Source organism: Pelodiscus sinensis, unplaced genomic scaffold (assembly GCF_049634645.1).
Source record: "Pelodiscus sinensis isolate JC-2024 unplaced genomic scaffold, ASM4963464v1 ctg81, whole genome shotgun sequence".
NCBI lineage: Eukaryota > Metazoa > Chordata > Testudines > Trionychidae > Pelodiscus > Pelodiscus sinensis.
The window spans coordinates 403,501-428,537 of NW_027465987.1; the positions used below are offsets into that span (position 1 = coordinate 403,501).

A 25,037-nucleotide genomic window follows, 5' to 3' on the forward strand; every position below is an offset into this window, starting at 1 on the left:
AGTTATCAGTCCATGAGAGGACTTTCCCTCTTATCCCATGACAACTTACTTTACTTAAGAACCCTCGGTGAGTGAACTCATCAAAGGCTTTCTAGAAATCTAAGGACACTATATCCACTGGATCCCCATTGTCCACATGCGTGTTGACCCCTTCAAAGAACTCTAGTGTATTAGTGAGGCATGATTTTCCCTTTATATGTCTGACATGTCTATTCTCTTCTTTAGTTTCAATTCATTTGTCCTGTACTGATGTAATATTTACCAGTCTGTAATTGCCAGGATCACCTCTAGAGCCCTTTTTAAATATTGGTGTCACGTTGGCTATCTTCTAGTCATTTGGTACAGAAGAGTGATAGAAATGTAGCCGTGTTAGTTTTGCTTTTGGTACAGAAGATGATTTAAAGGACAGATTACAAACCAGTTAATGTTTCCATAAATTCATATTTGAGTTCTTTCAGAACTCTTAGGTGAATGCCATCTGGTCCTGGTGACTTGTTACTCTTCAGTTTATCAATTTGTTCCAAAACCTCCTCTAATGACACCTCAGTCTGGGACAATACCTCAGATTTGATTCCTAAAAAAAGTGGCTCAGTTTTGGGAATCTCATTACATCTCCCTAACATCCTCAGCCATGAAGACTGATACAAAGAATTCATTAAGTTTCTCCAGAATGACCTTATCTTCCTAGAGTACTCCTTTAGCATCTCGATCATCCAATTTAATAGGTAGCAGGTTTAAAACAAACAAAAGGATGTTTTTCTTCATGCAGTGCACAGTCAACCTGTGAAACTCTGTGCCAGAGGACGTCGTGACAAGGAGGACTTTAAAAGGATTAAAAAAAGAACTAGATAAATTCATGGAGCTTAGGTCCATCAATACTTCTTAGCCAAAATGGGTAGGAATGGAGTCTCCAGCCTCTGTTTGTCAGAGGCTGGAAATGGATGATTCCTTGATGATTACCTGTTTCTGTTCACTCCCTCTAGGGCATCTGGCATTGGCCACTGTCAGAAGACAGGATATTGGCCTAGGTGGACCTTTGGTCTGATCTAGTATGGCTGTTCTTATGTTCTTAATGGCTCCACTAGTTGTTTGGCAGGATTCCTGCTTCTGATGTACTTTTAAAAAGTTTTGCTTTACTCTGAGTTTTTGGCTAGCTGTTCTTCAAACTCCTTTTTGGCTTTTTTTTATTGTATTTTACACTTTAATCTGACAGAGTTTATGCTCCTTTCTATTTTCCTCACTAGGACTTAACTTTCACTTTTTAAACAACACCTTTTTATCTCTCGCTACTTCTTTTACTTAGTCGTTAAGCCACGGTGGCACTTTTTTGGTTTTCTTACTGTGTTTTTTAATTTGGGGGATACATTTAATGTGAATCTCTATCATAGTGTCTTTGAAAAGTTTCCATGCAGCTTGCAGGGATTTTACTTTTGGCACTGTACCATTTAATTTCTGTTTAACTAAATTTCTCATTTTTTAAATTAAATACCATAGTGTTGGGCTGCTGTGGTGTTTTTATCACCACAGGCATATTACATTTTATTATATTATAGTCACTATTTCCAAGCGGTCCAGCTATATTCATCTCTTGGACCAGATCCTTTGCTCCACTTAGGACTAAATCAAGAATTGCCTCTCCTCCTGTAGGTTCCAGAGCCAACTGCTTCAAGAAGCAGTCATTTAAGGTGTCAAAAAAACTGTGTCTCTGCATCCCATGCTGAGGTGATGGGTACCCAGTGAATATAGGGCAGTGGTCTCCAACCTTTTTACACCCAAGATCACTTTTTAAATGTCAGGACAAGCCAAGATCTACCCCATCCTTTTCCCAAGACCCCACCCCCTTCCTCGAAGCCCCGCCCCCTCTGTTCTCCTCCTTTCTATCACCTGCTATCCCCAGCCCTTATACATTCTCAGGGTACAGCTACACTGCCACTTTTTTTTTTAATCCTTCTGTCAGAAGAGGTTTTTCCAACATTTAGCCAAATGTCAAAAAAAAAAAAAACTTATTTCGGAAGCCCTCCAGGGGTTGCAAAAAGAGAGGTTGATACAGGAGGTGCGGGCTCTGGGGTAGGAATGAGGGATTTCGGCGTGGGAAGGGGTGAGAGGTGTACGCTCTGGAAGGGAATTTGGATGCAGGAAGATGTGGAGAAAGGGATGCTGGCTCAGGGAGGGAGGGAGCTCCAGGCTGGGGAGTGTTAGGGTCAGGTGGAAGATTGGGGTGCTGAGCAAGCCACAGGCTTGTGGATATGAGGGTGCAGGAGTTTGGATTCGGGTGCTTGAGGGGCTCAGGGCAGGGAGGTTGGGAGTTTGATGGGCACAGAGATTTGTGGTGTGTGGATGGTGTAGGAGTGTTGTGGCAGAAGACTGAGGACGCCTTCTCTCTGGGTTAGGCTAAAAGAGGTTAAAAACAAGGGTGATGTTATGCTAGGAGTCTACTACAGGCCACCTACCCAGGTGGAAGAAGTGGATGAGGCTTTTTTTAAACAACTAACAAAATCATCCAAAGCCCAAGATTTGGTGGTGATGGGGGACTTCAACTATCCAGATATATGGTGGGAAAATAACACAGCAAGGCACAGACTATCAAATAAGTTCTTGGACTGCATTGGAGACAACTTTTTATTTCAGAAGGTTGAAAAAGCTACCAGGGGGAAGCTGTTCTATATTTGATCCTAACAAATAGGGAGGAACTGGTTGAGAATTTGAAAGTGGAAGGCAGCTTGGGTGAAAGTGATCATGAAATCATAGAGTTCACAATTCTAAGGAAGGATAGAAGGGAGAACAGCAAAATAGAGTCAATGGATTTCAGGAAAGCGGATTTTGGTAAGCTCAGAGAGCTGATAGGTAAGGTCCCATGGGAATCAAGACTGAGGGGAGTTGGCAGTTTTTCAAAGGGACATTGTTAAGGGCCCAAAAGCAAGCTATTCCGCTGTGTCGGAATGATAGAAAATACGGCAAAAGACCACCTTGGCTTAACTACGAGATCTTGCATGATCTAAAAATAAAAAAGGAGTCCTATAAAAAATGGAAAGGAGGACAAATTACAAAGGATGAATATAGGCAAACAACACAGGAATGCAGGGGCAAGATTAGAAAGGCGAAGGCATAAAATGAGCTCAAACTAGCTATGGGAATAAAGGGAAACAAGAAGACTTTTTATAAATACATTAGAAACAAGAGGAAGACCAAGGACAGGGTAGGTCCACTAGTCAGTGAGGAGGGAGAAACAGTAACAGGAAACTTGGAAATGGCAGAGATGCTTAATGACTTCTTTGTTTTGGTCTTCACTGAGAAGTCTGAAGGAATGCCTAAACATAGTGAATGCTAGTGGGAAGGGGGGAGGTTTAGAAGATAAAATAAAAAAATAAGTTAAAAATCACCTTAAAAAGTTAGATGCCTGCAAGTCACCAGGGCCTGATGAAATGCATCCTAGAATACTCAAGGAGCTGATACAGGAGGTATCTGAGCCTCTAGCTATCATCTTTGGAAAATCATGGGAGACAGGAGAGATTCCAGAAGACTGGAAAAGGGCAAATCTAGTGCCCATTTATAAAAAGGGAAATAAGAACAACCCAGGAAACTCCAGACCAGTTAGTTTAACGTCTGTCCCAGGGAAGATAATGGAGCAAGTAATAAAGGAAATCCTCTGTAAACACTTGGAAGGTGGCAAAGTGATAGGGAAGAGCCAGCATGGATTTGTAAAGAATAAATCATGTCAAACCAATCTGATAGCTTTCTTTGATAGGATAACGAGTCTTGTGGATAAGGGAGAAGCGGTGGATGTGGTATAACTAGACTTTAGTAAGGCGTTTGATACCACCTCGCATGATATTCTTATCAACAAACTAGGCAAATACTACGTAGATGGGGCTACTATAAGATGGGTGCATAACTGTGTAGATAAATCTATGTATTAAATATATTACTTCATATGACTTGACATTGTGCCTCTCCATGTAACCTTGTAACTTTGTATCAGAACCCTATATAGAAAACTTGTAGAAAACTGAATATATAAAGTGGTAAAAATGTCTTTTGCTAGGAGTAGAATAAGATTCCCCCTCACCCCATTCTCTCCCCCCCACTCTGTAATCAATTGCCCTGTTGAATGAATGAGGTGTGAATGAGTAAGACTTGGGAGCCAAGCCCCTCCAGAGAGCTACACCAGTTGAAGAGGGGGTAGAAGCCAGACCCAAGGTGTCAAGTGGGCTGAAGAAAGAAGAGCAGACATATTGACGGCCTTGGGGTTAGAAGCAGGCACCTTCTTTGGAAAACAACCTCTCTGCAGCACAAAGGGACCAACTGACACAGACCCAGAGTTTGAATCTGGGATATATCTGCATATGAGAGGGATGCTATAAAAGTGAGGTGTCTTGCAGAGGACCCCGGGTTTTGTCTTGTCACCATCGGAGCATCGATCCGGATCAGCAGAAGCCTGGCTCCACCCCTCCCCCATCTAACTCACCTGGCCAGTGAAGTTAACGGGAGCAACTCATTGGTAACAACAGCAAGACGGAGTGTGCTTGTGTGTGTGTGTGTGTGTGTGTGAGTGCATGAGTGACTTACATATATATACATACATATATATATACATACACACACACACACACACATATCATATGCATATGATAACTGTTGATTATTTTATGTGTGATCAATAAATGTGGCATGTTGCCTTATCCCCCCTGAAAAAGATCCCGAGTACTTCTTTTAAGTACAACAACTGGCTGGATAACCATACTCAGAGAGTAGTTATTAATGGTTCACAATCCTGCTGGAAAGGTATAACTAGTGGGGTTCTGCAGGGGTCTGTTTTGGGACCGGCTCTGTTCAGTATCTTCATCAACAATTTAGATATTGGCATAGAAAGTACGCTTATTAAGTTTGCAGATGATACCAAGCTGGGAGGGGTTGCAACTGCACTGGAGGATAGGGTCAGAATTCAAAATGATCTGGACAAATTGGAGAAATGGTCTGAGGTAAACAGGATGAAGTTTAATAAAGACAAATGCAAAGTGCTCCACTTAGGAAGGAACAATCAGCTTCACACATACAGAATGGGAAGTGACTGTCTAGGAAGGAGTACGGCAGAAAGGGATCTAGGGGTCATAGTAGACCAGAAGCTGAATATGAGTCAGCAGTGTGATGCTGTTGCAAAAAAAGCAAACATGATTCCGTGATGCATTAACAGGCGTGTTGTGAGCAAGACACGAAAAGTCATTCTTCCGCTCTACGCTGCGCTGGTTAGGCCTCAGTTGGAGTATTGTGTCCAGTTCTGGGCACCGCATTTCAAGAAAGATGTGGAGAAATTGGAGAGGGTCCAGAGAAGAGCCACAAGAATGATTAAAGGTCTAGACTACATGACTTTGGAAGGAAGGCTGAAAGAACTGGGCTTGTTTAGTTTAGAAAAGAGAAGACGGGGGGGGGGGGGGGGGGGATGTGATAGCTGTTTTCAGGTATCTAAAAGGATGTCATAAGGAGGAGGGAGAAAACTTGTTCATCTTAGCCTCTGAGGCTAGAACAAGCAGCAATGGGCTTAAACTGCAGCAAGGGAGGTTTAGGTTGGACATTAGGAAAAAGTTCCTAACTGTCAGGGTGGTCAAACACTGGAATAAATTGCCCAGGGAGGTTGTGGAATCCCCATCTCTGGAGATATTTAAGAGCAGGTTAGATAAATGTCTATCAGGGATGGTCTAGACAGTATTTGGTCCTGCCATGGGGGCAGGGGACTGGACTCGATGGCCTTGAGGTCCCTTCCAGTCCTAGTGTTCTCTGATTCTTGTGGAGGTGCAGGACTTTGGGGATGTGAGAGGCTCAGACAGGGGGTTCCAGTGTATGACAGGCTCTGATTTGGGGTGGGAGGTACAGGAGTGTTATGATGCTGCGGCCCAATGGGGGCTTATTGTCTGGGCTTCGTTTTTAAATACAATATTATGTCAAACACAAAAAGTTTCAGCATTGTCTTTATTTCTGAGGGGTGGGGAACCTGTTTTGGGTCAGGGGTCACTGACCCACAGAAAAATCAGTTGGGACCACACAAGTGAAATGCAAGAAAAAAAAATCCACCAACCCCTCCAAAATCCCCCAAGCCTCACTAATGTGGCCCCAACTGTGCTGATGGAGGCAGGGGATATGGTGCTGGGGGCAGGGTGCTGGGGGCAGGGGCATGGGGCAGAGTGTGTCATTGTTAACAATTTGTGCCCTATTTCCGATTGGAATTTGTTTACCTTCAGCTTCCAGCCATTGGTTTTTGTTCTGCATTGCTCTGCTGGCTGAAAGAGCCCTTGAGTACCTAATAGCCTCTCTTTATGCAAGTCCTTAGCTCTTTGGACAGGAACATTATTTTTGTTCTGTATTTGTAGAGTCTGTAGGACAGTCAGGCTCAGGTCCTTGACAAAGGTTGTAGGCCCTATGGGTACGTCCAAACTACATGGCTCTGTCGACGGAGCCATGTAGTCTAGACACACCCTATGGTATTACTTACATGCATCTTTTTTTATAACTTCTCCTACCTGACCTGACTTTATTTAAATTTCCAAGTTCTATCAGCTGAACATGATCAAGAAGATAGAAATATGTGAATACAAACCCACAGAAGTGACTAGTTTGTATGATATAAATGAAGGGTCATTTACCCCAGTAAGGGGATTGAGAAGGGAACTGGTGTCTTCTGCAAACTCACCTTGATGTTTTCATATGTGAGGACAGAGGGATGATTCTCCAGCTCCTGGTATATGTGGGGAGTGAGGAGCTGGGCGATCTCAGGGCGCATGCGGTGCTGGAACAAACACACACAAATTACAGGAGGGTTAAGGTTAGCAGTAGCCAAAATAAATGGGCAAATTTCTCGCGACTGAATGAACTGAACCTCCATTTGTGCTTCTTCAAGGGGACAATGACCAAATACCTTGCACTCTGTCACCAATTTCTGTTCAATCAGATGGAAATAACCAAATGTATCTTCATGAAGATACGGGACTGTAAATAAGTGTGTTGGTTTCGTGCAGTTCCCAGTGTGCAGGTTGTCCAGATCACAAAACCACCATCAGCATGACTTCACTGTGATGACATAACCCTCCGACCTACCTGTTCACTTCCATTATACGTTTAGGGTTTGGATTAAAATGTCTTACATCATTTGAATAGTCACAGTCACAGTCTGTTGAACACTGTTACAAGGAACGTTTCTTCATTGTATATGAAGTTATGAAATGTTTCTATATGTTTGGTAAGTTTGCTTTTTGCACCAACTTCAGTTACGCAGCACGGGAAGTCCAAGAGCAGGAAAGCTGGAGCAGAAGATGCAGTGCCTCTTTGTTGAACAGACCCAGAAGTTAATCTGCATGGATCTCACAGTTCCCAGTGCTCTTCTCAGGGATTAAGCAAAACATGTTTTTCTCTCAGACTGCAATGGGAGCAGGGATATGAGGCTAAGCTTCCCCCAAACACCAAAAAGGTACCGTAAAATCGCGAGTCTAATGTGCACCTATATATAATGCGCACCTACCTTTTAAATGTCAGAATTCTGGAAAAAGCTGAGCTCTTATCTTGAAATGCGCACCCCCATTATCAGGGCTCACCAAGCAGCAGCGAGCCCCGCTTGCCAGCTGCGTGGTTTCACATGGCTCTGCGCATCTGCAGATCGCTCTGCGCCGGCTCTTCCAGGTTGTAATCTACTCACCACAGGCGAGTAGATTACATTATTTGTCAAGCCCTGCCCATTATAGTCACAATTTTACCCTATATTTAGGAAGGAAGGGGCCATTCCCACCTGCAGGCTCGTCAGGGAAAAGTGCACGCAGCACTGGGTAGCTGGCGGCAGAGTTTGAAACCTGCTCCCCGCACAGCTGCTCGTGCGCCGCGCTAAGCTCGTGCCTGCCGCAGGGCCCTTTGCCCCGCCCCCCCCAGCTGCCCCGCCGGTTCCTCACCTTGTCCGGGAGCCGGGCTGACCTCGCACGTGCCGCAGGGGGCCCCCTGCCCAACTGCCGGCCAGCCACGCAGGCCCCCGCAGCAGGCGCAAGCTCAGCTGGCCAGGGGGCGCCCGCGGCAGGCGCGAGCTCAGCACGGCACGCCGGCAGCTGAGCAGGGGGCCCTGCGGCAGGCGCGAGCTCAGCACGGCACGCCGTCAGCTGAGCAGAGGGCCCCCGCGGCAGGCGCGAGCTCAGCACGGCACGCCGTCAGCTGAGCAGAGGGCCCCGCGGCAGGCGCGAGCTCAGCGCGGCACGCCGGCAGCTGAGCAGAGGGCCCCCGCGGCAGGCGCGAGCTCAGCACGGCACGCCGGCAGCTGAGCAGAGGGCCCCGCGGCAGGCGCGAGCTCAGCACGGCATGCCGGCAGCTGAGCAGAGGGCCCCGCGGCAGGCGCGAGCTCAGCACGGCATGCCGGCAGCTGAGCAGCGGGCCCCGCGGCAGGCGCGAGCTCAGCACGGCACGCCGGCAGCTGAGCAGCGGGCCCCGCGGCAGGCGTGAGCTCAGCACGGCACGCCGGCAGCTGAGCAGAGGGCCCCGCGGCAGGCGCGAGCTCAGTGCGGCACGCTGGCAGCTGAGCAGAGGGCCCTGCGGCAGGCGCGAGCTCAGCACGGCACGCCGGCAGCTGAGCAGAGGGCCCTGCGGCAGGCGCGAGCTCAGCACGGCACGCCGGCAGCTGAGCAGAGGGCCCCGCGGCAGGCGCGAGCTCAGCACGGCACGCCAGCAGCTGAGCAAGGGGCCCTGCGGCAGGCGCGAGCTCAGCACGGCACGCCGGCAGCTGAGCAGAGGGCCCCGCGGCAGGCGCGAGCTCAGCACGGCACGCCGGCAGCTGAGCAGAGGGCCCTGCGGCAGGCGCGAGCTCAGCATGGCACGCCGGCAGCTGAGCAGAGGGCCCCGCGGCAGGCGCGAGCTCAGCACAGCATGCCGGCAGCTGAGCAGAGGGCCCCGCGGCAGGCGCGAGCTCAGCACGGCATGCCGGCAGCTGAGCAGCGGGCCCCGCGGCAGGCGCGAGCTCAGCACGGCACGCCGGCAGCTGAGCAAGGGGCCCTGCGGCAGGCGCAAGCTCAGCACGGCACGCCGGCAGCTGAGCAGAGGGCCCCGCGGCAGGCGCGAGCTCAGCACGGCACGCCGGCAGCTGAGCAGAGGGCCCCGCGGCAGGCGCGAGCTCAGCACGGCACGCCGGCAGCTGAGCAAGGGGCCCTGCGGCAGGCGCAAGCTCAGCACGGCACGCCGGCAGCTGAGCAGAGGGCCCCGCGGCAGGCGCGAGCTCAGCACGGCACGCCGGCAGCTGAGCAGAGGGCCCCGCGGCAGGCGCGAGCTCAGCACGGCACGCCGGCAGCTGAGCAGGGGGCCCTGCGGCAGGCGCGAGCTCAGCACGGCACGCCGGCAGCTGAGCAGAGGGCCCCGCGGCAGGCGCGAGCTCAGCACGGCACGCCGGCAGCTGAGCAGAGGGCCCCGCGGCAGGCGCGAGCTCAGCACGGCACGCCGGCAGCTGAGCAGAGGGCCCCGCGGCAGGCGCGAGCTCAGCACGGCACGCCGGCAGCTGAGCAGAGGGCCCCGCGGCAGGCGTGAGCTCAGCACGGCACGCCGGCAGCTGAGCAGGGGGCCCCGCGGCAGGCGCGAGCTCAGCCAGGCTCCCAGACAAGGTTAGGATCCAGCGGGCAGGGCAGCTGAGCCCGCTCCTGCCGGAGAGGCCCCTGCCCTGCTGCCCGCGCGCCGCACCATGCCTTGTCTGGGAGTCTGGCAGGGATGGGGAGGTAAAAATTTTACAGATTACCTCTCATGTGTAATGCGCACCCCGATTTTAACCCTTAAAAACTCGGGGGGAAAGTGCGCATTACACTCATGATTTTACGGTACAGTCCTACATCAAGGAAAATGAATTCAGCAAGAAGAGATTCCAGAGTGCTCCTAACCTGATAATTCAGGCGGACGAAGGGGAAGCCGACTTTCACCAGCCGCTCAAAGAGAGACATCTCCAGGTTGAAGTTCTTGGCCAGGTCATACACATTGGCACTAGGCCGTAGCTGAAAAATAAAGTGGTAAAAATCCAGCTGTTATGAGTTCTTCTCCCTCCCATCCATCTGCAACGCTTTCCTCTCCCCATGTCTCTGTGTAATTTCAGCCCCATGGCGGGAAGGGCAAAGATGGGGTTTTTGAAGGAACCAAGTATTAGGGCCAGAATCAGCTTCAATAAATCAGACATAGAAGTCAGTCAGGTTAAGCGACTGCCAGGGATGTACAGTTTTGTCCCTGGAACCACACTGGGCTAGGGGAAGCTGGCCAGTGACTGCTATGTAGATATAGCTAGGAGGCGGAAGGACTGGGAGGGATGATCAATCTCAGGGACGCTCTTGGTTGGCATTTTGCCATGCCTGATATTCGTCCCTGTACCAGGGAGGCTACACGCGGACATGGTACCTGCTGGTGGTCTCCAATGAGGATAAGGTGCTGACAGGCTTTGCTCAGTGTGGTGATGGTGTGAGCCTCCAGCACCTCTGCTGCTTCTTCCACTATGACGATTCGAGGCTCCACTTTCTGCAGGATCTGACGGTATTTAGCAGCACCTGGGAGAAAAACAGAGGCACTCTCAACAGAACACAACACCCCATATAGGCAGCAGACCAGTGCCCAGGGACTCTACAACAGACACTTCAAGGGAGGGAGAGAGCCTCGCCAGCTCTCGGTTCCCAGGAAGACACAAGGGGCTCTCCGCCAAGGATTGCAAACTCCAAGAGTCATCCCCAAATGGACTTTGTAATTGGCATCTTGCTTCCTGCCCAGGAGGGCTCCTAAGGGTGCAAGAAGTAGGTGGTATAACCCAAAGACCTCACAATGTTAATTGGCTGAGAGATGCATAAGGGTTACAAGACTCAGCTGGGCCTGGCATCTACATACTAGTCCACCAAGGAGTGTCATGGGAGGTCTCTACTGCCAGCCTGCATTGCACTGGTCGTCCTAATCTTCGATAAATATACTTGCAGATAGCACGTGAGAGAAATGATGGTTTTTAAAGCAGTGACATCCTGTAAGACAGGCAGTAGGAGACACTCATCTCACTGGCCGATCATGGCATACTGGCACTGGCGGGCTAATGAATGGGCACCAGCCAATTTGGGTGGCCCTGGACAAATCTCACCATGCCAGCACAGGACAATTTAGCTGCTGCACCCTCTGCTCTGCTGGCTGTGCTTGGGACCAGGCTTCTTGGATGAGCCAGTGAGCGTAGAGGGGGTGCCAGTTGATGAGTGTGGCTGGAGGGAGCAGCAGCAGCTATCTGCAGTTCCTCTCCAGGAACTTATTGTTTTCTTTGCCACTGATGCCCATCACCAGTGGCAAAGAAAACAACGCAGTGGGTATTGCTGCGTAGCTGGGGGCTGGAGGAAACTCAGCAGGAAATGGTATTTCCTATTTTCCTTTGCCACCTAGCCCCAACTGCCCAGCACCCTCCCACACCTAGGTGGCAAAGGAAAATAGGAAATACCATTTCCTGCTCAGTCTCCTTTGGCCCACTCAGCTTTAGATGGTTAGAGGACTCAACTGTTGTCATGGGCTAATGGTCACGTGTTGCTGTGTGAATGTCAAAGCCTGTCGAGGTGAAGAAAACAAAGGACAAACCCAGCGAGTTATGTAAGTGTGAGAAATTTATCTTGAGGACCTTCAGTTTCAATTACTTTTTTTCTCTCCATTACTTTGATGATGAAGCATTAGTAAAATGAAGTGGTATGTACTCTGGTTAATCAGAACCAGGCCTTATTCTTGAAGATTTGATGGCTATTTTGCTACAATTTTCAAGTATATTAATTCCCATTACCAGGGCTGGCCAAGTGGCGGCGAGCCCAGCTCGCCAGCCGCGGGGAAGTGCACGCTGCGCATGCGCAGACCGTGTTGCGCGGCCGCACCGGGCTAAAATCTACTCGCCATGGGCGAGTAGATTGCCTGATTTGTCGAGCCCTGCCCATTACAACACAATATCAAGTGAGCACTGAACACTTATTTTTATTACAAATATTTGTACTGCAGAAATGTTAAATATTTCAGTTCACCTCCTACAAATAATGTAATGCAATCTTTTCATCGTGAAAGTGCAGCTTACAAATATAGATTTTTTTTCTTACATAACTGCATTCAAAAACAAGTCCACTCAGTCCTACTTCTTGTTCAGCCAATCTCTAAAAGAAATGTATGTTTACACTTACAGGCACTGCCTGCATCTTATTTAATGTAATCTGAAGGTGAGAACATTATTCTCATAACACTTTTGTAACTGGCTGTAACAGACTCCACCCTTCTTATGCATCCCTTGGTGGCCGAGAGGAGTCTTGTAGTCTCTCTGCCCAGCTGTCTGCAGGAGAGTAAGTGTCCAGTATGTGGCCTGGGACCACACTTCATCTTGCACCCTGTTGTGGTTCCTGCGGGTTAGGGGGGACCCAGGCCTGCCCACTTCTCTGGGTCCCAGCCCAGGGACCCTGTAAATAGCAGGCACCTGCTAAGTCTCAAAGAGGCTGGCTGATGTCACCTTCCCTGGGCCACTTCCCCAGGAAGCTGCTCTGTCCAGCCCTTTCTCTTGGGCCTTGTAGTCAAGTCCTTCCTGTCCAAGGTTCTACAAAGTGTTGCCGTTGTCTTACTGGCTAGTCTTCAGCTGTTGGACCTGGTTCTGACCAAGTCTGAAGTCCTGCTCCCACTCGGCGCTGTCCAGAGTTACCCTGAGCGTCCACAGGTACAGCTGCTCTCAGCTCCCATTGGCCGTGGTTCACCATTCACAGCCAATGGGAGCTATGGAACGCAGTGGCGCGGCCTGCACTGTATCCCGCAGCTCCCACTGGCTGGGCACAGCAAACCACAGCCAATGGGAGCTGGAAGAAGCTGTACCCACGCTCACTCAAGTAAATAAAGCACCTGGTGTGCCACCAGGGGCTAGGCCCAGCCAACCACATCCAGCCTGCAGGCTACTTACTGCCCACCCCTCTTCTAGACTCTAAATAGGGGTGGGGCACCTAAGGCCTGGGACTGGATGCAGCCCCCCCAAGCTTGGGATTCCCCCCAGCATTAGGGAGCCCGCACTGGTGCTCCAGCCGCCTGCCATCCTCCCTTGGAGCTGGAGCCCACAAAACCTACTAGCCTGAGCCCCAGTAGGCTCTGGTGTGCAAGGGGAATGTGGGGAGTGTCCTTCTCCTCCTCTGTCAGGGCTCATGGCAGTGAGGGCTTGTTTTTCTGGTTTTTGCTTCTCACTTGTGTCCTGCCCCCAACAGATTTCTGTGGCTCAGCGGTCCCCACCCCGAAAAAGGTTCCACATCCCTGCTCTAAAGTTGTATATTGTTTTATTTTAGAATGTAGTTTTTTTTTTTAACATAATTCTACATTTGTAAGTTCAACTTTCAAAAGATTGCACTGCAGGATTTATATTTGGTGAACAGAAAAATACTATTTGTTTATTATGCAAATATTTGTAATAAAAAATAAATATAAAAGTGGGCACTATACACTTCATATTGTGTGGTATTGAAATGTAAATATCTGAAAATGCAGAAGACATTAAAAATATTTAAATAGTCTTCTATTATTTTTTAATCATGCAATTAACTTTTTAAAATTGTGCGATTAATTGCAATCGCTTGAAAGCTTCAAATCATTTCTTTCAATTAAGTCACTTTCTGGGATTGACACTGTTGTCTTTCAGACACCTTTGCTCCCCCAACAGAAGAGCTGGACTGTAACAGGATCAATGGGTAGGAAAAAAAACATGTAATGGTCAGGTTTAAAAAAAAAAAAAAAACTGTGGAAGATGAAAGAACCTCTTGTCGGTCAGTGAATAACTGATTCTCCTAACGTCCGCGTTGTCCAGATCAGCATTGTGTAACAGTATGGATAATGATTCCACTCAGCTTCATTTTCTATATGGAAAAACTGAGCAGTTAATTTAGGCATAAGGAACTGGGATATGATATGCTTTATTAATGCAGTGGATAAACACTGAATGGCATCTTGGTATTAATGGATTTTTCTACATTTGTGTTTTGAATGTGGGGCGGGGCGGGGGGGGGGGGGGGGGAGAGATGTTCTTTGTGACCAGAGTTCTGATAAACTTCTGTATATGGGGAATTACAACAGTGATCTGTTTGCATAAGTCAAATGCTAAGAAAGAGAACTCAGGGACTTCAAGAGAGGAAATTAACAGGAAGAGGTGAACAGGATAGGGGTGAGGACAGAGGAGTGCAGAGCAAGGAGCAGGCATCGCTTATGTAGGAAGACAAGTAGACAGCAGGCTTGGATTTGAGAAAGGATTGCTTCAGCCATCCTGCTTGAAACACACTGAGGACACCAGGTTAAACAGAAGGCATGTTGTTAAATAAAGCTCTGGAATGCATTATGGTTTTATTTCTTTGTAACCATTTGTTTGCAATATTTCTGCTTGCTAGCATTACACCTCTTAGCTTTGTTCAATCAACTTTGTGTTGTTTTTTGCTATAAAGCAAAGTGCTGTCCATTAAACAGAGGTGTGATCCAGTGTGTAAGCAGCAAGTTGAAGTGTTCTGTTCCTTTGGGAGCAAAGAATCTGGGTCCTCTGAGTATCCCCTAGATCAGGAGCAGGGCCCTCAAGGGAGACACAAGGGTTGGACTAACCTGCACAGGCATAGTGGAACCTGTGTAGGCTAAGAGGAGAGTGCTTATGTTGGCTGTGGCTGATGCAGTCAGGCTGCCCCAGGAGGCTCAGACAAGGTTCCCTCATGTGAAGGGCAGGTGGTAGCGAGGGGCCTCACTACCCCTGCGGAAGCACCACAAATGGGCATTAAGTGCGGTCTAGGATCTTTGCTTCTACCACGTTCCTAACCATCTCCTTCGGCATGAACTACCCAAACTGCTCATGGAGGAAAAAGTCACATAACTGGAAGATTAGTATAGGAGAGAGCAGCTTGTTCAGGCAGACAAACAAGGGAGGCATTGTGGTCCTGTGTATCAAAGATGTATACTGTTGCACAGAGGGGGAGAGGGAAGTGGGAAGGAATCCTGCTGAAAACCTCAGGGAAAGGATAAAAAGTAACAAACAAGGGTGATGTCAGTATAGGTGTCTACTACAGATAATCTAATTAGGAAGACATGTTAGAGGGGGTTTTTTAATGGTTTTTAAAACAACAAAATCATCTAAAACAAACCACTTGCTGGGGGGACTTCAACTTCCCCACCTGCTTTTGGGAAAATAATAGAGCAGAGCATAGATCATCTAACATTCATGGAGTGCACTGGCTACAACTTTTTATTGAAGCTGGAGAAAGCAACTAGGAGAGAAGCCTTTCTGGATTTGGTTCTCACAAACAAGGACATAGGTAGAAGGCAACTTGGGGGAAAAGAGGTCATTAATCCCTGGGACAATTTAGCAACCAGCACGGAGGGTTTTCCATCACTGACTTTTTTCAGTCAAGACTGGGTGTGCTATACAGGAAGTCAGACTACATGGTCACAGTGATCATTTTTGGCCTGGGAATTGATGAATCCTTCTTGAATTGTGATCACTGGAACTGATCACAGTATTCCAATAGCAGAGGCACCAGTGCCAAATGCAGAACTAACACACTACTAATTCCCCCTTGATATTTTCTTGTTTATACATCCATGCAGTGCATCAGCCCTTTGGGCCACAATTGCACTGGAAAGCTCATGTTTAGCTGGTTGTCTATCATGACTTTCCAGTCTTTTCCAGATAGTCCCCTCCAGTCCTGCACACAGAGCCTGAGTTACTTGTTCAGATACATAAGTCCTGACACTTAAAATATGGCTTCCTTGCACCCAACTTAACCAAGGATCCAGATCACACTGAGTGATCTGTAGTCTACATTATTTACCATTGCCACAATTTCTGGAGCATCTGCCAACTTGATCAGTGAGGATATATTTGCCCCAGACCAGTGATAAAAATGTTAAATAAAGTAGGACCAAGAAATGATCCCTTGACCCCATTAAAAACACATATACTCAATGATTCCTCATTTACCATTCCTTTTTGAGTGAATAGATAGCAGTTTTAAAACAAACAAAAGGAAGTTTTTCTTCACGCAGCACACAGTCAACCTGTGGAACTCCTTGCCAGAGGATGTTGTGAAGACCAGGATGTTAACCGGGTTTTAAAAAGAGCTAGATAAATCCATGAAAGTTAGGTCCATCAATACTTACTAGCCAGAAGGGATAGGAATAGTGTCCCTACCCTCTCTTTGCCAGAGGCTGGAAATGGGTGACAGGAAAGACTCACATGATGATTCCCTCTTCTATTCATTCCCTCTGGGACACCTGTCATTGGCAACTGTCAGAAGATAGGATACCGGGCTAGATGGACCTTTGGTCTAACCTAGTATGGCCATTCTTATGGAGACCATTCAGCCAATTTTTAATCTATTTATTGCATTTTACACTAATTTTCTATCAGCCTGGTTTTCTAATCAAAATACACAGAACCATGTCAGACGCCTTATGGAAGTGTAAGTATACTGGACAAGCACTGGAGCATTACAAATTCATCTACTCAATGGTTATTCCTCATTTACATTTAGCCTCCTCAGAACACATATGTGAAAGACAGATCCTAACTTGATCTTTTCAGGTCTTTGTATTTACCTCTTTATAATATTGGTTAAACAATAACTTCTTTGTAACCTATTGCCACTTCCTCAGCATTCCAAGATTTAGTGAAAATTAACCTTACTGGTCCATTCAGCCATCTCTAAAAATGTTTGGATGTAAGCTATCCAGATGTGCTGATTTAAATGTCTAACTTTAGTAGCTACTGCTTAACAGCCTTCTGATGTACTGCTGGGATAGGAAGTATTTCATCATCATATGGCTACATGTGTTTTTCCCTTGAACACTAGGGTTGCCAAACAGTTTCACGAAAAATACCAAACATGGTGGGGAAAAAAATTGGTTATGCCCCCTCCCCCCCCAAAAAAAACCCATCACACATACACGGGGACCAAAATTAAGGGGAAAAAAACAAAAACAACCCCGCCCGCGCGCGCGCACACGCACACACACACACACACAAAGGGCACGGTGCCTCTAAATCCCCACGCTCCCCACCAGACGTGGCAGGGGAAGAATGTCCCAAGTGGCCTTCCATCCGAGAAAAACAGAAAATACCGGACATTTTACATGGGTTTTTTTGTTTTGTTTGTTTTTTGTTTTTTTTACCAGATAGAAGCCGCAAATGCCAGACTGACACCTGGCAATCCTATTGAACATACAATACTTATTCAACTTGTAGCCAAGAATAAAAGCTCTTAAGGATATAGAAGTGTAATGTAAGTGACACAGGGCCCATAGGCCTTAGGCCTGGAAGATGATATTAAGGATATAGAAGTGAAATGTAAGTATTCATTAATGTTGTGATACATGCCCATTGGCCTCAGGCCTGGAAGATGATCAGCTTAGTCACTCAAGGCCTTAGATCTGAAACAGATTGCCATCCTGTACCAGTAAAGCATAAAATTACTTTGAGAGATGTGTTAAGTGCTGATGTTCCAGAAACTATGTAGCAATAGATAGCAAAATATGCTGCAAGTGCTAGTTAATGGCTGATAGTAACATTTGGAGGCATTCTGCAATAACCTCAAATCCCTCAGGTAACTGATTGACAGACATTAATGAAAAAAGAAAAGCTAAGAGCCAATGAGAAGTGGAGCACCCCTAAAATAGTGAGGATAAGTATGGATAAGCAAAAAGAGGCTGGAACCTTTATCTGTATGTATGAGCTTAGTAGATGCACTAAAGATTTTTTGAAGTGCTCCCTTGCTGCAACTCTTGGATGGAAATGCCTCAGGAGACACTAGGCTGACGACCACAGATGGACCTATACACAGTACTACTATAAAAGAAGAGGAATCCACCACACCATGTGTCACAGAGAAGACATGAGAAGTTTCTAGGGGGAGGCAGACCCCCAGCCCCACCCGCAGCCCTGCCCCCACCATGGGGAGGGGAAAAGAGCGCACGTACATGCCCCAGCACCCCCAGAGCAGCAGGGAGGGAAGAGGCTGCACAGCACGAACCTCCCTGCCCCCAGGAGCAGCCTGCCCAAGCCTCCCCAGCCCTGGGAGCAGCGGAGAGGGAGAAGGCCCTGTTGTAACAATATGGTTTTTCTAGAACCATGCTGGAAGGCCTGAAGCCATACTGGCAGCCAAAGCCTTCTGCAGCCAGACTGAGGAGCAGCAGCCATTAGCTGTAAGGCCTGGAGTCACACACTCACATTCCATCTCAATTGCACTAAAATAGCGTCACCCCAGGCTGTGAGAAGGGGACTTTGTCCTGATAGCCGCCGCCACGATAAAGAGACAGATCTCAAGACGGGTAAAGAAAACTTAAGTCACACCATTCTGTCTGGCAAGAAACTGCTTATCCATACTTGAGGCTGTGGAATCCTCATTCTATGATCACTGTCATCACACTTCCCTATTGTTTGACTGTGTGATCTATCTGGTTTGTAACTGTTTCTGTCTGCTGTATAATTAATTTTGCTATGTGTAACTCAAGTACATAGGAACGGCCGTACTGGGTCAGACCAAAGGTCCATCTAGCCCAGTATCCTGTCTGCCGACAGTGGCCAACACCAGATGCCCCAGAGAGGGTGGACCGAAGACAATGATCAAGCAATTTGTCTCCTGCCATCCCTCTCCAGCCTCGGACAAACAGAGGCCAAGGAAACCATTTTATCCCCTGGCTAATAGCCTTTTATGGACCTAACCTCCATGAAATTATCTAGCTTCTCTTTAAATTCTATTACAGTCCTAGCCTTCACAGCCTCCTCTGGCAAGGAGTTCCACAGGTTGACTACACGCTGTGTGAAGAAGAACTTTCTTTTATTAGTTTTAAACCTGCTACCCATTAATTTCATTTGGTGTCCTCTAGTTCTTCTTTTTAGGGAACTAATGAATAACTTTTCTTTATCGGCCCTCTCCACACCACTCATGATTTTAAAGACCTCTATCATATCCCCCCTCAGTCTCCTCTTTTCTAAACTGAAAAGTCCCAGTCGCTTTAACCTCTCCTCAGATGGGACCCGTTCCAAACCCCTAATCATTTTAGTTGCCCTTTTCTGAACCCTTTCCAAAGCCAAAATATCATTTTTGAGGTGAGACCACCACATCTGTACACAGTATTCAAGATGTGGGCATACCATAGTTTTATACAGAGGCAGTAAGATATTCTGGGTCTTATTTTTTAATCCCTTTCCTAATAATTCCTAGCATCCTATTTGCCTTTTTGACCACCGCTGCACACTGCGTGAAAGTTCTCAGAGAACTGTCCACAATAACTCCAAGATCTTTCTCCTGATTTGTCATAGCCAAATTAGCCCCCATCATACTGTACATATAGTTGGGGTTATTTTTCCCGATGTGCATTACTTTACACTTATCCACATTAAATTTCATTTGCCATTTTGCTGCCCAATCACTCAGTTTGGTGAGATCTTCTTGGAGTCCCTCACAGTCTGCTTCTGTCTTGACTATCCTAAACAGTTTTGTATCATCTGCAAACTTTACCACCTCACTGCTTACCCCTTTCTCCAGATCATTTATGAATAAGTTGAAAAGGATTGGTCCTAGGGCTGACCCTTTGGGGACACCACTAGTTACCCCTCTCCAATCTGAAAATTTACCATTTATTCCTACCCTTTGTTTCCTGTCTTTTAACCAGTTCTCAATCCAAGAAAGGACCTTCCCTCTTATCTCATGGCTATGTAATTTACACAAGAGCCTTTGGTGAGGGACCTTGTCATAGGCTTTCTGAAAATCCAAGTATACTATATCTACTGGATCCCCCTTCAAAGAACTCTAATAGATTAGTAAGACAGGATTTCCCTTTACAGAAACCATGTTGACTTTTGTCCAACAAATTATGTTCTTCTACATGCTTCACAATTTTATTCTTTACTATTGTTTCGACTAATTTGCCCGGTACTGAAGTTAGACTTACCGGTCTGTAATTGCCAGGATCGCCTCTAGAGCCCTTTTTAAATATTGCTGTCACGTTGGCTACCTTCCAGTCATTAGGTACGGAAGCCGATTTAAAGGATAGGTTACAAGTAAGGTGATGGGGAATGATTGGTTAGGTAGTTTTGTTATAATTGGTTAGTAAAATCATGCTAAAATAACTGGTTATGGTATAGCTAAGTAGGACTCAGGTTTCATTATATAAACTGGGGTCCAAGGAGGAGACCAAGAAGAAGACTGAAAGTAACAGAAGCAGAAGGAAAGAAGCAAAAAGCTGGAAGAAGACCAAAGGGAGGCAAGGAATTCCAAGAAGAAGGTGGAAGACCTGGAAGAAGAACTCGCCTCCTAGACACAGCCTAAATATACCTCTCATGGAACCAGAAGGGACCTTTAAGAGATCATCAAATCCAGTCCCCTGCCCTCACAGCAGGACCAAGCACCATTCCTGACAGATTTGCCCCAGATCCCTAAACGGCCTCCTCAAGGATTGAACTCACAACCCTGGGTTTAGCAGGCCAATGCCCAAACCACTGAGCTATCCCTCCCACCGAAGATAAAAGCTGCCAGGATTCTCCTGCATGACCATGACGTGCAGCAGTTAAGCTCCAGAGAGACTGATATTGCCTGGCCAAGAGGGGAAATCTGCCTGTACCAGGATTGGTGAGCATATCACTGTGTGCTTAACATGTATTCTGCTTGTTTGGGAATTGTCAATAAATAGAGGATAAGGATATTACTGTGTAAGACTCTTTCAGTGGCTAAAAATCCTGCAAAACCGACAGGAAATTGTAGCCAGAGCTCTAAGAATTGGGTACGGGTGGGTGTTTAAATTAACAGGGTTGCACCTTGAGTCCTAGGAACGGTCCACACTGTAGGGACACACACCTTTACCCAGTTCCTAGGGCTCAAGGAGCAACCCTGTTAATCCCTGCAGGATCTTGAGCCACTGAAAGAATAAAAATCTCTTCCCTGTTGTGCCTAACTCTGGTAGCCATCAATTTCTCGATAGGTCTATGATTTTCTATCGATATTCTCTGATTCCATGTCTTAGCTTTATCGGCTTTCTAGAGTTCCTAACTTCTGATTTATTAATAGATATTTTCCTTTCTTCTATTTGAATTTATTTATGTACAAATGTATAGCTGCCTTCATTTCCCCTCTATGCCTGATGGAACTTTTCATCACTATGGCAGTCTGTCTTATGGGGCCTTTTCTGCATCCAGTAAAATGTTCTTAAACAATTACCAATTATCATTCACTTTTCAGTTTAATTTCTTCCCAACTGATTAGGCTCATTCATCTCTGTGAAAATGGGCTATTTTAAAGTTTAGACTTTATTCTGTTTCCACACAATAAATATGATCAAGTTATGATCACTTGGTGTAACAGAAGGAATTTTTCATAATATACTGGATGAACACAGTACTGGGTGTCTTAGTTTCCCCTATGTGCTGCATGGTTACTAGGCGGGGGGGGGGGGGGGAGGAAATGGGGGGAAGAGTTAACCCCCGTTACTGCACAGGGTGAGTATTTGAGATGGGCATTCCATTCTAGGTGCTGGTGTGTTTTCGCACCGGTGACCGGAGATTTTTCTAGCAGCACACTGCTGCGTGTGCACCATGGCGCCTCCTTGTACTGTTGGTGTCCGTTAGGCGCGTGCAGCTCCCTCTGTTCCTTCTCTATGCTGGCTACAGCCCCAGAAGAGGCTCCAAAGTAGGAGAAGGAGGGAGAATAGTAGGTCACACATGGGGACACACATTTCAAATAACCCTCGTTACTGCACAGGGAGATTAACTCTCTTTTCTTCAAGTGATGTTCCCGTGGATGCTTCACTCCGGGTGACTACAAAGCAGTAGTCGTGTCAGGGAGAGGGTTAAGAGCCCTTGCTAGTGCAGTTGAGGATAGCGCTGCTTGTCCACCCGCCATGCATGAAGCTATCGCAGAGGAGAGAGCATCGTGTTTTGCGAAAGTGTGGTTGGATGACCAAGTGGCTGCCTTGCAAATGTCTTCTAAAGGCATATTTTTGAGGAAGGCTGTTGTAGAGGCAACCGCTCTGGTAGACTGAGTAGTGATGGTATCTGGTGGCTGCTCGTTGCGAATGATGTAGCAAGCATGGATGCAAGATTAGATCCATGTGGATATTCTTTGTGAGGAGACAGCTTGACCTCTGGACTGTTCAGTGAATAAGAAAAGTCTGGTTGATTTTCTTTATGGTCTTACCTGACCTAGGTAGAAAGAGTGTGCTCTTTGAATGTCCAGGGTGTATAATGCCACTTGAGATGGATTGGCGTGCAGTTTGGGAAAGAATACAGGTAAGTACATGGGTTCGTTAATGTGGAAAGGACACAGGACCTTCAGTAAGAATTTGGGGTTCAGTTGAAGGGTTACCCTGTCCTTGATAAATACCGCATACGGCAGTTCTGCCATGAGTGCTGCTAGCTCCCCGACTCTCCTGCTGGAAGTGATGGCTACCTGAAAGGCTACTTTCATGGAGAGGTATAGCCAAGAGCAAGTTGCTATAGGCTCAAAGGGTGGTTTAGTTAAGCTCTGAGGACATGGTTCAGGTCCCAGATGGGAAATGGAGGCCATAACGATGGAAAAGAATTCGAGACCTGTAAGGAAGTGTTTAGCACGCAGGTGTGAAAAGAATGAAGTGCCATCATTGGTTCTATGGAAAGTTGCTATTGCTGCTGCATGAACCTTAATAGTACTGAAAGAGAAGCCCATTTCTTTTAGTTCCAATAGGTAGTCTAACATGGTGGGGATGGGCGTGGTGTTGGGTGGCATGGGATGGTTCTGTTAGATCCACTCAGAGAACCTCGCCCACTCGTACAGGTAAGTTTTCCTCATGGATTCTTTTCTACTGTTGATTAATATCTATTTTACTCTGAGCAGGTATTTTTAGCATTCTGGAACTATGAAGGAGCCATGCCCGGAGAACGTTGCCGTGATGTTGAGTGAGAAGACAGTTCACAATCAGAGGGGGAGGACTCCCTCTCAGAAGGGAAAGACAGATCCTCATTACACAACTCCCCTTCACCACCCGATGAAGCCATCATTCCTACCACCATTGGATGATTCCAAACAATTCCAAGAACTCTTCAAGGGGGTAGCACTAGCACAGGAACATGACATGCAAGAGGTACAAGTAAACAGTACAGACTTTTGCATGCACTGCCTCCTCTGACGTTTTCAAGGATCGCACTTCCCATGGATGAGAACGTCATGGACCCTGCCGATAATATCCGGCAGACTCCAGCGTCGATTACGCCCACCAGCAAGAGGGCTGACAGTATATACTTCATCACACCTAATGGCATGAACTTCATTTTTTCACACCCACCACCTAACTCCCAAGTGGCTGACTCAGCCAGACACAAAGCCAAAACACCAAACATGAGATCTACTCCCCAAGACAAAGAGCACAAGAGCTTGCAGAAAGGTATACTCATTGGCGACCGTCCTATTGAAGGTGGCTAACTATATTGCCATCCTCACAGACTACGATTATACAAACGACTCCACGCTGCAAGAGCTCCTCCAGTTCCTGCCAGAGCACAAAAGGCCAATATTCCTGAGTATTATGCAGGAGGGCACAGTAGCTCATGCACTGCATTACAATCCGCTATGGATGTGGCCGCCACCACAGCGCGCACCACTGTAACCGCCATTGTCATGCGTAGGGCTTTGTGGCTCCAGGCAGCTGGTGTACCCAGGGAGCTACATCACAAAATTGAAGACCTCCTGTTCAATAAAACTAACCTTTTTGCCGCAAAAACAGATGAAGTCTTACACTCCATGGAGGATTCTAGTACAACTCTGAGAACTCTTGGCATGTGCACAGCACCTAATAAGAGGTGCCGATGCAACTGATCTGAGACCTAGGGAGCAGTGCCGACAACAACCTCAATACAATTTTAGACAGAACACAGACTGCAATGGTGCAAACCTCAGCGCCGACGGCAACCCACAACATTCCAGCCTTCATCATCTAACCAACAAATTTGAAGGGTTGGTCAGGAGCTGGAGAGTCCCCTGCTATGGGCACATCATCAACTGGACAACTGCAGTTCAATCACCGCCTCCGGCCCTTTTTACACCAGTGCCATAGGAGCCAATGTTTTCTGCCTGGACTCTGAACGAGCTCTTCTGCGGCACCATGTATTCAGGCAGTGCCGTGCCAGAGGTGCCAGGCTTATCGCCTACACTCACGCTAGCTGAGCTCGGTGCCAGCGGTAGCAATTTCGCCAGGGAAACCCAGGTTTTCGCTTTCGATTTGTCAGATGAGGTAGAGGGACAACCTCTGTCCATACTTCTTGACTTGACTGATTCCTTGCCTCTGCGGAGGGGAGGGTGGGTCGTCGTCACACGGTGACTGAGGCAATTTTTCATATAAGTAGATCTTCAGTCTACTGGCTCAGTCGCACCATGCTCTGCCCATGAGACTCGAGCAGCGTGCACACTTCTGCATCAAGTGGGCCTCCCCAAAACACCTTATGCAGGAGGCATGCTCGTCTGAGACTGGCATAGCCTCCCAGCAAGAATCACAAGGTTTGAAGCCTGGAGAGCCAGGCATGGGGAAAAACAACGTGACGAACACCGAAGAACCTTTTTTTTGGGGGGGGGGGGGGGGGTGCGTTAAGTAGGAGTTGAAGGAGAAAACTAAGGAGAATTAACACATTTTGTTGGTTTTTTAGATGAGGAAAGGGTGAATCAACAAAGCTCCATCTGCCACTGAGGACAGTAGAGAAGGAACTGAGGGAACAGCACTGCGCACACCTAATGGACACCAACGGCACGAGAAGGCACCATGGCGCATGTGCAGTGCAGCCGGGCACTGCTAGAAAAATCTCCAGTCCCTGGCATGACGACGCACTAGAGCACCCACAGGGACAGCACTCAAAGAACTACTGTTGTTTACTCTTTGTAGAGCTCCAGACATGACTGGTGCTTGGCTCCCTTGCCCTGGAAATTCATAGAAGAAAATGAGACCTCTGCAGAAAACCAGAAATGTTTACCAGCTGGAGAACAAAGAGCTAAGATAGCCAGGCGAGGAAGTTTTTACCTGGGGAAAAAAACTAAACTAAGGTGGGT

At 47.4% G+C, this 25,037-nt stretch overlaps 1 protein-coding gene across 2 annotated transcripts in view; it reads right to left on the reverse strand.

Annotated features, from left to right (window-relative positions):
- The window catches only part of ZNFX1 (zinc finger NFX1-type containing 1), a 49,935-nt gene that overhangs the window by 4,193 nt on the left and 20,705 nt on the right, over window positions 1-25,037 (reverse strand). For both annotated transcript variants that reach the window (XM_075917720.1, XM_075917721.1), the window contains exons 11-13: window positions 10,387-10,532; window positions 9,882-9,992; window positions 6,683-6,778 (exon numbers count right to left, since the gene is read on the reverse strand). In XM_075917720.1, coding sequence (XP_075773835.1) covers window positions 6,683-6,778; window positions 9,882-9,992; window positions 10,387-10,532 — 353 coding nt within the window. The remainder of the gene's footprint in view (window positions 1-6,682; window positions 6,779-9,881; window positions 9,993-10,386; window positions 10,533-25,037) is intronic.